This window comes from Ruditapes philippinarum, unplaced genomic scaffold (genome assembly GCF_026571515.1).
Source record: "Ruditapes philippinarum isolate M1 unplaced genomic scaffold, ASM2657151v2 ctg53_1_1_1_1, whole genome shotgun sequence".
Classification (NCBI taxonomy): Eukaryota; Metazoa; Mollusca; class Bivalvia; order Venerida; family Veneridae; genus Ruditapes; species Ruditapes philippinarum.
This window is the reverse complement of record NW_026855612.1, coordinates 295,315-312,228: the sequence shown is the minus strand read 5'-3', so window position 1 is coordinate 312,228 and position 16,914 is coordinate 295,315. Positions and strand designations below refer to the sequence as shown.

The 16,914-nt window shown below is 35.1% G+C and overlaps 2 protein-coding genes across 2 annotated transcripts in view; one reads left to right on the top strand and one right to left on the bottom strand.

Moving 5' to 3' along the window:
* The window catches only part of LOC132743889 (uncharacterized), a 19,472-nt gene extending 11,186 nt beyond the window's left edge, over positions 1-8,286 (bottom strand). The window contains exons 1-3 of the mRNA XM_060732478.1: positions 8,202-8,286; positions 3,074-4,369; positions 388-626 (exon numbers count right to left, since the gene is read on the bottom strand). Coding sequence (XP_060588461.1) covers positions 388-626; positions 3,074-4,337 — 1,503 coding nt within the window. The 5' untranslated portion in view covers positions 4,338-4,369; positions 8,202-8,286. The remainder of the gene's footprint in view (positions 1-387; positions 627-3,073; positions 4,370-8,201) is intronic.
* Positions 8,267-16,914, top strand: LOC132743890 (V-type proton ATPase subunit E-like). Its single transcript, XM_060732479.1, has 7 exons — positions 8,267-8,409; positions 11,549-11,614; positions 12,154-12,263; positions 13,317-13,383; positions 14,257-14,346; positions 16,142-16,210; positions 16,775-16,914. Exons 1-7 carry the CDS (start codon positions 8,377-8,379, stop codon positions 16,877-16,879), a joined length of 540 nt encoding a protein of 179 aa, XP_060588462.1. The 5' UTR covers positions 8,267-8,376; the 3' UTR covers positions 16,880-16,914.

Sequence of the window (16,914 nt, the reverse complement as noted above, 5' to 3'; positions counted from 1 at the left end):
TAAAAGCTGTCAGAAAATACAGCACACTCAACTACATGTTATTTATTACTGGATCATAACCATGAATGAGACTTAAACCGAGGTTGACATTAATTTTCATGAGTTAAATATATGTACCATCACCCTGAGAGGAATTTTTTTTGGTTTAGACAGTATAGGTCATATGGCGACTTTCCAGCTTTACTAGGGGAATGCACTTCTGTGCATTATTTCAGGCACAAATGGGAACCTACATGTAAGCAGAACCATCAACGTTCCCTAATTTATGTTTAACATGGTGATATAACAAATTGTTCATTGAAACAGACAAAGTCATGCGTGGTATGATAAAATACATATACATTGTACTAGTACATGTACAATAATGTCTGGTCTAAGATTACTCACCTGTCTCCAGCCAGGAACCTCTGCTGTCACCACAGACTGAGCTATATCCCTGAACTGTGAGTATGACAAATTGTTGATTTGCTCGTAGGTCAGCTGGTTGACGGCAGCTGCTAGACGAGCACCATACTGCTCCTTTACTTCATCACCAATACGAGCAAGGATCCGAGCTGCCTCCGTCTGAGGTGTCAAGGGAGTAATGTTACTGGACCTACTCATTCTACTTCTAGCACTGTGCAAAGCTATAAAAAAAATATATATATGAGCCACGACGTGACAACATGACAACGAAAATGTTCTTTGTGACGTTATAAGCACGAAATTTCATGCTCACGAAATTATGTGATTGACAGTAGTTGTGTCAAGGAAAACAACAACAAATAAAAACGACACAAAAGGAAGGAAGCTTTACTCAACATGAGCCACACCATGATAAAACCAATATAATGCGTTTGCGACCAGCATGTATCCAGACCAGCCTGCACATCTGCACAGTCTGATCAGGTACCATGATGTTCGCTTCCAGTTTCTTTACTTGTTATAGGGTTTGTAAGCGAACAGCATGGATCCTGATCAGACTGCGCGGATGTGCAGGCTGGTCTGGATACATGCTGGTCGCAAACGCATTATATTGGTTTTATCATGGTGTGGCTCATGTTGAGTAAAGCTTCCTTCCTTTTGTGTCGTTTTTATTTGTTGTTGTTTTCCTTGACACAACTACTGTCAATCACATAATTTCGTGAGCATGAAATTTTGTGCTTATGTCACAAAGAACATTTTCGTGGGTACCCAATAGGTAAAATATAAATAATTGGATGCAAAATAACCTTAAAGCAGACAAAATGAAATTTTGTTAGATCATTTGTGGGTTGACCTATCCATAAAAATTAGTTCCCAACAAATAAAAATGATTTTTCAGTACTTTTGACTTCTGATCATCTTTTATTAAATCTAAACCAACCACCCTGTAACAAGCATAATGCACTACAGTGTAGCTGAAAGGGCTGGAATTTGTGCAAGAAGTGTCACCATTGACCTTCTACCTCAACAGATATATTTGTGCTAAATTGTAACTTGGCAAATACTTAAACAAGAGCACCGCTAGGCGGAGCATTATATGCCCGAAAGTGATTTTTTTTTTAGTAAAGATGAAGCATTTGTAAGACATGGGAATTAAATAAAGTATTACCTCCTTCACAAAACAATCCTCCTTTGAAGTTTCAATATTGTGGTCCAAATGGAACTTAAGTTATGCCCCGGAAACTGGTTTCAGTTCTAAGGTAATAGTGACCTTGACCTTTGACCTTGTGACCCCAAAATCAATAGGAGTCTTCTACCCAATATGGACAATCATACTATGATGTTTAAATACAGTGGGCCAAATGGAACTTAAGTTATGTTCCGACAACTGTTTTCAGTTTTAAGGTCATAGTGACTTTGACCTTGTGACCCCAAAATCAATAGGAGCCTTCTACCTAATATGGGCAATCATCCTATGAAGTTTGAATATTGTGGGCCAAATTGAACTGAAGTTATGCTAAAGAAACTGTTTTTAATTTCTAAGTAATAGTGACCTTGAACTTTGACCTTGTGACCTCAAAATCAATAGGGGTCTTCAACCCAATATGGACAATCATCCTATGAAGTTTGAACACTGTGGGCCAAATGGAACTTAAGTTATGCTCCGGAAACTGTTTTCAGTTTTAAGGTAATAGTGACCTTGTCCTTTGAACTTGTGACCCCAAAATCAATAGGGGTCTTCTACCCAATATGGACAATCACCCTATGAAGTTTGAACACTGTGGGCCAAATGGAACTTAAGTTATCCACCGGAAACTGTTTTCAGTTTTAAAGTCATAGTGACCTTGACCTTTGACCTTGTGACCCCAAAATCAATAGGGATCTTCTACCCAATATGGACAATCATCCTATGAAGTTTGAACATTGTGGGCCAAATGGAACTTAAGTTATGCTCCGGAAACTGTTTTCATTTTTAAGGTCATAGTGACCTTGACCTTGTGACCCCAAAATCAATAGGGGTCTTCTACCCAATATGGACAATCATCCTATGAAGTTTGAACACTGTGGGCCAAATGGAACTTAAGTTATGCTCCGGAAACTGTTTTCAGTTTTAAGGTCATCATGACCTTGACCTTGTGACCCCAAAATCAATAGGGGTCTTCTACCTAATATGGACAATCATCCTATGAAGTTTGAACACTGTGGGCCAAATGGAACTTAAGTTATGCTCCGGAAACTGTTTTCAGTTTTAAGGTCATAGTGACTTTGACCTTGTGACCCCAAAATCAATAGGGGTCTTCTACCCAATATGGACAATCATCCTATGAAGTTTGAATACTGTGGGCCAAATAGAACTTAAGTTATGCTCCGGAAACCAAATTGCTAACAGACGGACGGACGGACGTTCTGACAGACAGACAGACGGACGCCTGGGGGTATAACATAATATGCCCGAAATTCTTTCGGGCATATAAAAATGAAAAAGGGTTTTTTTTTAGTAACCCTTCAATAATCTTTTTGATGATGTAGGTTCAAGTGCCTCCTTGAAACAGAAAACTTGAAAACCCTGAGATTTGACACAGATCTTAGAGGAAAGTTTTATAACCTTGAGGCCAGATGATGACAAACCAATTATGGCATAAATAGTTTTTTTCCTTGTTATACTCACCTTCTTCAAATTCAGATTCCATATCATCAATCTCACTACTTAGCTCAGAATGTAATGACAGGAGTATATCATCTAGCTGAACAGATTCACATGGAATGTTAAGTTTAAGCTTTGACCTGTCAGCAGTCTGTTTCAATCTACTTCTTCCTTCAACATCAGCACTATCAGGTGGTACATCTTCCCCTAGATCTTTACCATTTTCTTTATCTTTGTGTATCTCGTCTTTAACCTCTTCTGGTAATGTTTCTAGGTCACCATTGTCAGCATTACCTTCCGTAAGATGTGGGAACAGACCATCAGCTTCATCTTTATCTTCAGACTGACTTTGTAAGGTGGGAAGAATGTGTACACCTCTATAAGGTCTACGGAGGTCAAGGAAACCATCTCTACTGGAAATACTTCTTGAGCTAAATATACTTGAAGCATTAGAATGATCTTCATATTCATCATCGGCATCACTCATGTAGCTGAGCTCTCCGCAGCTGCTTGCGTCACTAAACAACCTTTGAGGTGAGTGAAAACTTTTCTGAGGACTCAGAGATGGGGAAGAATGAGTGCTAAATTCATGGGCACTGTGGGATTTTTCGAACAATTCAGAGACTGCGGGCGGAGTGCCTGGATCTGAGTTAAACCTATCACAACCTGGGCTTTCGACTGGTTTCAAGTTTTTCCTGTATCGGTAACTAAGATTGTCTTCTGAAGCAGGAGAATCCATTTGTTTCTGAATTGATCTCAGCTTTCCAATGTATTTTAACTTCGGTTTTCTGTGGTAAGAACTTATATCAAATGATTTACTTTTTGATAGATGTGTATTGTGTTTGGCGTATCTTTGACTCAATTCTGGCTCAATTTCAGGGGAAGTTGAAATATGCCCTCTATACATATCTGGTGGTATTAAACTCATGAAATTCAGCATCACATACTTTGTCTCAAACATAAAATCTACAGACTTGGAAAGTGGTGAATCTTCAAACACTTCACCATGAGCATTCTTTTCATATTCATCCTCAGATTCAGGGTCTGATTTCATTTTGACCTTTTCTTGATCATCTGTGTCTAAATGAGCTTGTTCGTCACTTGCTATTCTAAATTCTGGTCTATCTGTAGCTCTGACATCTTCTTTTATTGTACCATTCGTATCATAACTTCTTTTAGAATGTTGTTCAATGTCTAAGACATTCAATTCTTCAATTTTGCTACTGCTAGAGTGTCCTTCTTTACTGGATTCCGAATCACCTTTTCCCGAGGAAACTGAGAGATCCATCTTTTGTTCTCAATTTGTCATAGCTTTGAAATCTGTAAAACAAAAAATAAAATCAATGTCAGTGTCATAGCAATTGCAACTAGAAAAAAATACAATGTCTTGCTAGCTCATGAAATTTGTCAAAATTATATGGGAAAAAAATTAAAGCAGCTTTCAGCTTTTCTAAAGGTTTCCTGATCTTCTATCTTTAGAAACGAATATCACTAGTGCCCTATAAATAACTCTTGGGACGCTGTATTGAGGTAGGCCTAACAGTGATACATTGTATGTTTCACTTTTTCAAAGTCTTGTTCAGATTCAAAGACAGTGACCTCAAATTTCTGGATGTACGTTATTCATGGCACTTAAACCCCTTTCTACACACTATTGTACAATGGCATCAGATGGTAATTATAGCAAAGAGACATTGAAGTTCATGACAATTGCATAGGGTTTAGGAAGAACTTCAAAAAGTGAAATTATGCTGACAAATTAAATTCACTTTTGGGAATGATTTTATTGCATTTCATAAGCAGGTGTTTAGAAGATCCATCTACATGAATTTGACGACCTTTAATCTTTGTCAATGTGACTCAAAGAACATCAAAGATGCTACCAACTTAAACTGTTACACCATCATGTGTCAATAACTCAATTACACTGTAGCTGTGATGTAGCAGAGCTACCTACTGCCAAATATGGAAAGACCACCTGTAAACTATTTAACTCCCTTGTGACATGTACATGTTCAGCCCTGGTTTAAACATATTTATCTTAGCTTGATCGTGAAACAAGTTCTTGCCACTTCTATTAATCACTTTCGCATCTGCTTCCTGGAACCAACCAGTACTGGTGTCATATGAAGAAACATGGTCCTGACCGGATTTGGGCTTAAACCCATGATCCCTTGGTTGAGACTAACAGGCATACACCTTAACCACTAGGCCACTACTCACTTGAACAGACACAGTATTATTATATCACTTCATGATGGACAAACATAAAGAAGTGTTATAATTATGATTAATCAAAACACTCATGTTCCTTGCTGAACAAAATATATAAAGGATTTCCGTCTGATGTCAAGCATACCAGGGCTTCCGTTAACGGGCGTACGGCCGTAAATTACGCCCGAAAATCGTATCTGTACGCCGAAAATTAAGATCAATGACGTACCGCTGACTTCCAAAAATTTAGGAATACGGCGAAAATCGTAAGCCGTGACGTACGCCACAACTATTTTCCGACCTTTTCTCACTTTCAAGGCGTACGATTGGATTATTTATTTAACTCCGCCCCCTGAATTGAATGGTTGACATGACAGCGATGGGTGAAATTATGCGAATGCACCTGGCGCGTGACGAATTAGCGAGTGTTGATTTATGACCTTGATAAGCGTGAAAACAAAGTGATTGGATTAGTTGTTTGTTTTGTACGGATAATGGATAGTTAATTGACATAAACTATGGTAGGTATCTGTTTTTACTTTAATTAGATAAAATGATTTATTCATTATTGTGTGCATCGGTAGTTTGAATGTATCCGAAAGTTTGCCGAGTCGGCGAAGCGTGTTTTTGTCTTTTGATTTTTTTTTTCCTTTTTGAAGTTAAAGACGTTTTATTTTCACACATTCTATAGATGTTGATTAGATTTTATATTTTTTTCACTCGCTAATTATGAGAAGCAAAGTTACATTTAAAAATCTTTTTCCCTACCCACTCTCAAAAAAATTTGGCGTATCTCAAAAACGTAATTAAAAAAAATAATTTGGTCAAGAACGGTGTTCGAAATTATTTTCATATGAATCCAAAAAGAACAACCACACGCGTACATTCAGCTATTTTTTTTTTCTTTTTTTTTTTTTTTTTTTCCCATAAAACTTTCAATTTACAAGCCTGATTAAACCTGATTAAATTTAACCATTTTGGGCTGTTATTGTGTTAAGATTCATTTGATACACTGAAATTGTGTTCGGTACTGTAGTAAATAATTTTAAACACAAGAAATATTTAAACAACAATTTTTATTTTACAAATAAGAATTATAACAATGCTAAAGGATGTCATGTTTTTTTTTATTTCAGGAAATCTACAGAGATCCACTCTTTTAAAACACAATGAATAAATGCTGTGCAGGCTGATCACATGAGACAACAGCTGTATGGTACAGATCCAGAGGTAGAAAAAGAAGAACCCATCATACACATTTCAGAATCTACTTGTACCATGATTGATTAAAGAATTAAAAGTTTTCTAGAAATATTTTTTTTTGTTATACCAATGAGCAATTATTTGAATGTTATCACTGAAGGGTTCTACATGGCTACCACTGTCCTTAAATAACAACAATACAGTCCTTTTCAGGGTAATGTTCTTACTTCTATTGAAAATATTTACCCAACAATCATGTAAAGATACTTTGAACTTAAAACATAAAAAGGAATGACATTTTCAGAATCTTGTGATTAAAATAATTGCTTTTACTTGTACCATCCCATACTATAAATCAAACATTGAAACATAAAATTATACGCGTAAGAACAACTGACTTCCAGAAATTTACCTCATGACTTCCAAAATTCCTTGAAAGGAAGTCCTGACTTCCTAAAAAAAATTCCTAGTGGAAGCCCTGGCATACATGCCATAACATCCTGGATGTCCAGGAAAGTCCAGGAGATGATTTATGTCCCGGTAAAAAAAAAGACTAAAATAATCTACTTTTAATAATCTACATGGGCGGGTCACCTCGGGACGGATATTCCGATCCGAATCGCAAAATATGACAGATATTATTATTCTAGAACGCTAATAACGAACGATTATCCCCATACAGCATTGCAATGGTGACATTAATCCTTTGATTGGTCTCTGTGCCCCTTCCAACAATTATCGGAAATAATTTTGATCAATTAAAAGATTAATTGTTTACCCCCCTGTGGCTTCCTGAGCGAAGGTGTCATACACTGTAATTCACAACTGACCAGTTTAAATGTAATCCGCCTGCAGGCAGTTATTAGCGGTCAAACACCGTGTTAAAACAAGAGCTGTCGGTAGGACAGCAACGCTGGACTATTCTTTGTGCTTGATAGTAAAAAAAATGCTTGATACAGTTACCTCCTCCTGTCTACAGGTTGGGGTCATGATGATGAACAAGTGTGCAAAGTTTCAAAGCCATATGTCAATGGACTTTGAAAATATTTGAACTATAACAAAAACTTTAACGTAAATTCTAAGTCGAAAAAGGGGCATAATTCTGTCAAAATGCTTGATAGAGTTACCTCCTCCTGTCTACAGGTTGGGGTCATGATGGTGAACAAGTGTGCAAAGTTTCAAAGCCATATGTCAATGGACTTTGAAAATATTTGAACTATTACAAAAACTTTAAAAAAAAAATTATGGCATGTATGTGTCAAATCTGGAAAATTTCTAGTAACCCACTTGTGACACTGCACACATCTCAACTTAAATGAAATTTTCATATAAAATATCAACCATTCAAAATAAAAGAAAATAGGTGACAAGTCTCGGAACGAGTTGACTAACAGATGAATTGACTACAGGATGAGTTAACTAAAATTGTGACAAGTTGACTAGGGCAAATGTGACTGTGGGTAAACGAGTTGACTCAAAATACATTAAAGGTAATACTAGCAGTAAAATGGATTTTTCTTACAATATATGAAATAAGAAGAAATTGTCATGTGTTTGGGTCGAAATGACAAAGGGACGAGTTGGTTACATGATTTAGAAAGTAACAAAATGTTCAATGTTTAAAATAGTTAATTACATTAACAGATGAATGAAATATATCAATTAAATTAATTATATTTAATACTGAAACAGACTGATTAACAAAACAACTAACTAAACAAACACTGATTCTTACCATATTCAACTTTAAAGTTTACATTGGAGACCGGAAGTGTGTAATACGTCACAAAAACTTGTGTGAATGAGTGAAGATCACGAGAATAACAACTTCCGGTTACCAGCTCACCATATATTGTTAATAAATTTTCTTGAATTTTACAGCTTTCTGACATTATTTATAAAAACTAAAGATGGCTTTAAGTGACCAAGATGTGCAGAAACAGGTATTTATCTTATGTGTCTGAAAATGATATAACTAATTATAGAACAGTAGAATAATTTATTTGCAGAAAATTATTTTTTTTATAAGGAAATTGTTAGGGAAAGTCAGATATAATTTGTCACCTGAAAAGAAGTTAAAGGTCAATGCCAGAGCAGTCTTGGCAATATTCTTTTTCAAGAACTTGTCCTTTCGGACAGAGAACGTGGAATTTCAACTTGCCTGACACCAAATATATTGCCCCTAAAATTCCTACAAATAAATTATTTGGTAAATCTATCTAGGATGGGGATGGGAGACAAAAAAAATGGGAGACTCATAAAGAAGTGGGAAAATGTCTGAAAGAGGGCAATTTAAGTGGGCCCTACAGTATCTTAGTCATGTCAATTCAAACCACAAGTAAAAAACAGTCAACAAAGGTCTGTTAGAGAATATATGCAATCAGTTGGTAGACCTGTGGTAAGGTGTTCAACTGTTTGGAAGGTCCTTGGTTTGAGACCTGGTCAAGCTGCATATTTTTCTCACCCTGTAACCTGTGACATAAGGGCACCATGTTAATGTCCAAGTCGATTAACATTGTTCTCTTGTCCATTTAGAAATTCAAGGATGAATTTCAAATGTCTTATAGCAGGGCCTTTTTACCTTCTATAACAGGGGCCGGTATAGGGCTGCTTCCCCAAAGAAAATTTCTTTAAAATCATGCAGTTTTCCCCAAAAATTGAATTAACATCAAGTTTTTTCTTCCCCTTTTGCAAATATACCTTGTAATTTTTCCCCAAAATTAAGGGCTGGGCTGCTTCCCCAAACTGTGAAAAAAAGCCCTGTATAGAGTATGTCACAGTATTGAATTGTACACTTAATTGGACAGAGAATATGAGTTACAGTCTGTACTGCCATGGTGCCCATGTAAGTATTTATGCATATAATATGGAAGTGGCTAGCCGTATAGGCTATCATATTATATTATGCCATAATTTATGGCCACCTTCAAAGAAGTGGGGGTGCATTGCTTTGCATTTGTCCGTCGGTCCATAGACCAAATGGTTGCCGATAACTAAAGAATGCTTAGGCCTAGGAATTTGAATTTGGTATTGACATTGTTCATGACCAGAGAATGACCCCTATTGTTTTTTTGGATCCTTAGGTCAAAGGTCAAGGTCAAATTGACCTTGAATGTCAAAATGGTTTTCAACTAATAACTCAAATACTCATATGATTTTGACCTTCAAACTGCATAAGTGCATTGGTTTTGGCTAGGAGATGACCCCTTTTGATTTTGGGGTCAGGGGGTCAAATGTTAAGGTCACATTGACTTTGTTACATTTTGTATGTCAAAACAGTTTCCTATCAATAACACAACAACCCATGGACCCTTGACCTTCAAACTTCACAAATGCATTGCTTTTGATCAGACGATGACCTCAATGGACCTCAGAGGTCAAGAACACATTGGCCTTAAAGGTAAAAACAATTTCTGATCAATATATCAACAAGTTTTGGGCCCTTTACCTTCAAACATGACAGGTACATTGCCATGTTATTTTTTATTAAACTATACATGCATTTGGTATACACATTTCAAGGTCTAATATATAATATAACAAATTGGCTGTCATTAAAGAGGCCTACATGATTCATAAAATTTATGTATACATTATTTGATTTCATTGAAATTAATCTTTAAATAATCAGCAAGGAAACTACGACCAGGGCTCTCGATTGACACGGGGATCCGGGTTTTGACTCGTGAAAATCAGGAAATGCACAAATTTGACACGTGATAAAATCTGCTCAAGAGTCAATTTGCCACATGGGATTTTCAGCTATGCAATAATAATTACCTTTAATCCACCCCTAATTACCTATCAAATCCTGCTAATGTCCAAATCTCACTCATTAAAAATGTCAACAGGCAGTATAAGCCGGTGTATAAAATGCTTTACACACAGCAATTGTTTATACCCTGTGCACTGAAGCGCGACAATTCAGTGGCTGCAATTTGACAGTGCTAAAAATAGCTCTACACAACTGATAAGAATTACATACTTGAGGTGTCAATTATTGATTGCTTTTAAAGGTTATAATATGTCTTTGATTAAATTGGAGTACCTGCGCATTTGTTATTTCTTTTTCCATTAAATATTCTCAGGTACATTTTGGTATTTAAAGTTAATGTGAGATAGCATACAAGTAAAGATAATTTTTTTTATATTTTATACATTTAATCAGAAAAACTGCTGCTTATTTTATTCTTTCACAACAGTTATTTTTTGTTTTATTTTGTTTTTTTTTTAAGGTGGAGGAGGGGGGGGGGTATATAGACATTTATATATAATTATGGATTTTTTCTGTCAATTTAGACTTTGGAATCTCCATAAATGACCTCCAATACAGTCATTTTTGTAATATAAAAAAGATTCATGAAGTCAAATGACACTAGAAAAAAATGATTTGACTCATGAAAATTTTGGCCAAAGAGTCTTTGACTCGTGAAATTCTGACCCTACTGAGAGCCCTGTACGACTGCTGAATGGCAAGGTTATGATACTGAAAAATTGCAGCCACGATTGTTATGAAGAGGTCTTTTTAATATTATGGGGTGTAATTTGAATTAACACTATTAACTCAAATAACATATTGATTCTTCATAAATCATTAAATGCGTGAAAAATTTTGATATTCAATTGGAATTCTGTTCTTTATTATACATTTTCCTTTTGGTCATCATGAAGCCCGTAAAAGCCAGAAATTAATTTTATTTTGATTTCATCTAGAGTTTCTTCCCTTAGTTTGAAAAGTTGGGCATGACCCATTTCTTTATATGCATTTTTAATTTGCATTCCTTTGTAAAACAGGCAACAATGAAATACTGTTTGGACTGAATATTTCTTTTAGTTTTTGTTTCATTTTTGTAAAAAAATTCTTTTCTTATAATAAATCTATTATTCTTAGTTTCTATCTATATTGTTCCTAGAAATTATGATGATAAAATTTCTGTGAAGTTGATCACGTTAACCTGATTTCTTTTTTCATCACTTTTTGTACATTTGTATATTATGAAAATAAACATAAACATTTTTAGGCTGTCTATTTTTGTTCCACATTGAAGTGCTATCTCACAGACAATTTTATTTTATTGTCAGATCAAGCATATGATGGCTTTCATCGAACAAGAAGCCAATGAAAAAGCAGAAGAAATTGATGCCAAGGTAACTTACTTATTATTATATCTGATTTTTTGCATATAATTGTTATTATGCTGTCTTGAAAATGTTTCAAAAAGAATTATACTAAGATCATATTTTGTCAATTCAGTGTCACAGCTTTCTTTCTGGTTTTTTTTTTGGTTACATGCTTAAAATCTTTTAGCCAATCCCAAATATATATCAAGTTAAAGATCTGCTCCAATAAAACAAAATACAGTACATGCATATTGTTTCAAATAGAGTCACATTTGTACTTAAATGTTATATAATCTGTTGATAATATTTTGTCTGAACCAGACTCAAAAGAAAATAAGGGAGATATATATTTCACTAGATCTATGAAATTAATTTCTCAGCTGCCAGCCTGTGCCTGAAATAATGTATGAAAGGGCACCTGCTACCTGAGGTCATTCTTCACAAGAATAACTGAAAAGGGGCCATTTGATCATTACAGTGCACCGTCACACATATTAAGGCATCAAATGGGTATATTAAGTTGCCGCCTGTAGGCTAGGGGTTAAACAATTTTTTTAATTTTTCAGGCGGAAGAAGAATTCAACATTGAGAAAGGACGTCTGGTGCAACAACAGAGAGTAAAGATTATGGAATATTATGAACGCAAGGAGAAGCAAGTAGAACTCCAGAAAAAAATGTAAATATAATTCAGTGATTTTATTCAGTATTATTATAATATAGTAACATCTGTGAAAATAATGCAGTCTCTGTTGAAAACATTAAGTATCTTTCTGATACTCTATGTCTAGACTAAGTGCTGGGGGTCTTTGATGTCCCTGACTTCAAATCTTTTTCCCCACACCACTGTGGTTTTGAATCCTGTCTCACAGCCAGCTAGCTTAAGGAAGGTCAGTGGTTCTACTCAGGTGCCTGAAATAATGCACAGAGAGGCATCCAATGTCTTCCTCCTCCAGGAAAGCTGGAAAAGAGCGGTATGACTTTTAAAGTGTTAAGTGTGACTTATAACCCAAACCAAACAAAAAAAGCAAAACTAAGATTTAAGTGACAGAAATATGTTCAATCAATTTCTAAATGTATAGTAGGACCTAATTCTTGAATGATAAGAAGAAAGGGGCAACAAAAGAATTTGTAAGATAAATACAGTTAAATAATTCAGCACTTTGTCACCCTAGTGCAATAACTTGTTAACTCCAATTAAATTTAGAAGGACTTAACCCGCTAAATTGTCTCGCTGCGTTTAATTGGCTTTCCAATTTTACCGACCAATGAAAATGCGTTTAACAAATCGCTTTGAAATAGGAGGAGCGCAGACGATTACTGAGCTGCTTGACACTTCAAAATTTATTGCAAGGGTTTATTGAAAATTAGGGCGACTTTGTTTTCGCTTTTCTAAGTGATCCGGGCGAAATGGAGAGAGACAAGGCGACTTTGTCGCCCAAGTCGCCTAGAAACGTGATCCCTTGCCGTTACTGCACTTTGGTGACAAGTCTTGAGACATTATCTTCTGAATTTGTGTAATAGACACATTTTACATTGAATTTCAAACAAAGTTAGTTGTACAGAGGATATCCTCATGAGAATATTTAAAACCCACACAACATTATAAAGCCTGGACAGACTGCATGTAAATGCAATGTTGCATGACAGACTCTAGTCTATGCTGGTGTCATAGGGGAATCATAAATATTGAGCTGCCTGATATTTAGTGTTTTGTTTTTTTTAATTACAGACAGAACTCCAACTTACTTAACCAAGCTAGATTACGTGTGTTGAAAGCCAGAGAGGATCATTTGAAGGTCAGTGATAATCACAGATTGTTCTAAACGAACTAAAACTCTTCATTTTATCATGCTGATGTATTGTAACATGTGGTTCAGGGCTGAGTGGTTTAATACCCATTTATGTCACTAATTCATGTTAGCATTTTGCCAGTTTGAATTTTAACATGGACTAATAATTTGATTTGAGAGAGTTGCCCACAACCGTAAAATATTGAAAGTCAGTGGTTTTACTTGGTTTTGCCTAAGCTTATGCATAGGTGTGCTTCTGAGTAAAGCAGCAAAGGTGCTAAATGAACAGTGTCACTGTTAGTTGATCTCTCCCACGTCTCATCTTAATATCCCCCATCCTAAAATAAAATGAAATTTAGTTCAGTTGAAGGGTATAAGCTTATAACCATTACAAGAAAACAGCAACACGTAAACTAAATTTATGACATATATCAAAGAGCTGGAGTGTAATTAAGCCATTTGATGAATCCAATATAATTGATATAATATAATATATAATATAAGCATAAACTATGGTGCAGGAGATATGTACAGACAGTAATAACACCATGTAATAAAGAAAATTATATTACATTAGTGTAATAACACTTTGATGTGACCTCATTTGCGATATATACAAACATAGCGTTGAAGCGTGCTAATATTAGCATGTCAAAGAAAAATGGCTATTTTTAACAGTATACCATTGTTATTTGAATATGTGATAAATAGAATATTATATTTGTATAGATTCAATACTTAATTTATTGAAAGAGTTCAATAAAACAATAATATGCTCGTCCGATGCTCACATAGTATGATTTTATTCAACTTGTTCAATAAATTTAGTAATCAACCTGCACTCATCCAATATCCTCTAGCGTATAATTGTTTATTCAGACATTGATAGAAGAAGCCAGGAAACAGCTTGGTAGAATTACAAGTGACAAAGCCAAGTACCAGAAGTTGTTAGAGGGACTTATTGCTCAGGTCAGTCCAAATTTGCTAGTTTTCATATACACATACATGTATAGAAAAAAAAAGAACTATTTTTACCTTTGCATGATCTTAGAATTTGATAAAAAAAGAATGAGTGAGACTAAAAAAAGGATTGGAGCGCTAAATACCATATTCCGGGATATACCAGACAAGGCGCTTGAATGATCAAATCAACTTAACTCAAATAATTTTATTGGTATAAAACAAATAAAATCTTGCCTTTCACACAATGAAATGAACCTCATAAGGTCTTATTCATCTTTTCACACCAATTTATGTATGATAAATGAAAAATGTAAGAATCGGCTGGAAAAAAAACAATATGTACTGCTCCAGTCATGTATTGAGATAAATCCAAAAAGAATATGACAAAAAAAGCAACATTTTAAGCAGAAAAGATGGGAATTGCTCCTCTTGATTTTGAGTTATCTTATGTTTTTATTGTGCCCCCACGTTAGTGGCGGGCATTTAGATTTACCCTTGTCCGTCAGTCCGTCCGTCTGTCCGTCCGTCTGTTCACTTTTGTGTCGCACGTAACTCAAAAAGTATTTGACCTAGAGTCATGAAACTTTACAGGAATGTTGATCAGCATGTGTAGTTGTGCACCTGGGTATTTTCGTCTAGATATTTTTAGTATTTTCAGAGTTATTGCCCTTGACTTAGTAAAATTTTGCAATTTTCAACTTGTGTCGCAAAAAGTATTTGACCTAGAGTCATGAAACTTTACACAAATGTTGAGCAGCATGTGTTGTTGTGCACCTGGGTATTTTCGTCTGCATATTTTTAGTATTTTCAGAGTTATTGCCCTTGACTTAGTAAAATTTTGCAATTTTCAACTTGTGTCGCATGTAACTCAAAAAGTATTTGACCTAGAGTCATGAAACTTTACAGAAATGTTGATCAGCATGTGTAGTTGTGCACCTGGGTATTTTCGTCTGGATATTTTTAGTATTTTCAGAGTTATTGCCCTTGACTTAGTAAAATTTTGCAATTTTCAACTTGTGTCGCATGTAACTCAAAAAGTATTTGACCTACAGTCATGAAACTTTACACGAATGTTGATCTGTATATGTTGTTGTGCACCTGGGTATTTTCCTCTGGATATTTTTAGTATTTTCAGAGTTATTGCCCTTGACTTAGTAAAATTTTGCAATTTTCAACTTGTGTCGCATGTAACTCAAAAAGTATTTGACCTAGAGTCATGAAACTTTACAGGAATGTTGATCAGCATGTGCAGTTGTGCACCAGGTATTTTCGTCTGGATTTATTTAGTATTTTTAGAGTTATTGCCCTTCACTTAGAAAATTTTTGCAATTTTCAACTTGTGTCGCAAGTTACTCAAAAAGGATTTGACATAGTCATTAAACCTTATGGGCAGGTTGCTCAGCATATTTAGATTTGCACCTGGGGTTTCGCTTGTGGATTTATCCAGTATTTGTAGAGTTATTTCCCTTGACTTAGTAAAAAGATTGACAGAACAGTGGCGCGGTGGGGGCACCCGTGTCCTATGGACACATTTCTAGTTTATGTTAGGTCACTGTATGGGCAGATAACTGATACATAAATGTAGAAAATCCTTAGTTTTACTTTAGAAAGATTTTTTTTTTTTTGATTTTTTAAACAAAAATTTCTATTTTAGAAGATATTGTCCAGCCTATACAGTGTTTTTATTGTCCTTTCTGTTAAACTGTTTGAAAACAGTGCTAACTAGAGTGAAAAGTAAGTGCCACTCTATTCAACACAAATGTATGTATTGTATTTATAATATGTTAATTGTGTTCCACAGGGGCTGTTCCAGTTGTTGGAATCAGAAGTGACACTAAAATGTAGACAACAAGATATTGATTTAGTTAGGGTATGTATTTGTACTTTGACACATTATTCCCGTCTATTTATGTAACTTTCTAAATGAAAACCAATGTTAATTTTTGAAGAATTTCTGAAATGAAAGTCTTTTAGAAAAATTAATTTTGTGAATGAGAAACTCTTTTAATTTTGATGCACCCTTTGTAAATTTTGACTACCTTCTTTGCTGAAAACATTTATTAATTTAACTTTAGCGGATCACAGAAATAATCCATAGTACATGATTTCCATTCCAAAGCTGTTGTTTACAATATGGCGTAAGCTGCAATCTTAAACTTTACTTGTCATTCTAGATTTTGTTTTCCTTTTCTCATGTGAGAAAGCTATTCAGCTGGTTTATGGAACGTCAGTGGTTCTACTTAGGTGTCAGTTTGTGCCTGAAATAATGTAGAGAGGGGCACCTGAGGTCTTCCTCCACTAGTAAAGCTGCAATTTCACCATATGACCTATACTGTGTTGGTGCAATGTTAAACCAAACCAAAAACAAAACAGGAAAAGTCATTCTTCTTTCTTTGTTGGCATAACATAAAACCAGATCCATATTGTGTTGTAGGATGCGTGGCCAGCAGCTGTAGAGATGTACAGAAATGCTACAAAAGGCAAGAAAGATGTGAAAATAACTGTGGATACTGACAATTTCCTACCAGCTGATGTGTAAGTCTCTTGTTAGATAAATATTCAAACAAATTACAG

Bases quoted from the DNA above. Each gene is read 5' to 3' on its own strand.
- LOC132743890 (XM_060732479.1), top strand. From the start codon at position 8,377: ATGGCTTTAAGTGACCAAGATGTGCAGAAACAG. The intron at 11,615-12,153 runs GTAACTTACTTA...TTAATTTTTCAG, and splicing joins CAGAAGAAATTGATGCCAAG to GCGGAAGAAGAATTCAACAT. The intron at 13,384-14,256 runs GTCAGTGATAAT...TTGTTTATTCAG, and splicing joins CCAGAGAGGATCATTTGAAG to ACATTGATAGAAGAAGCCAG.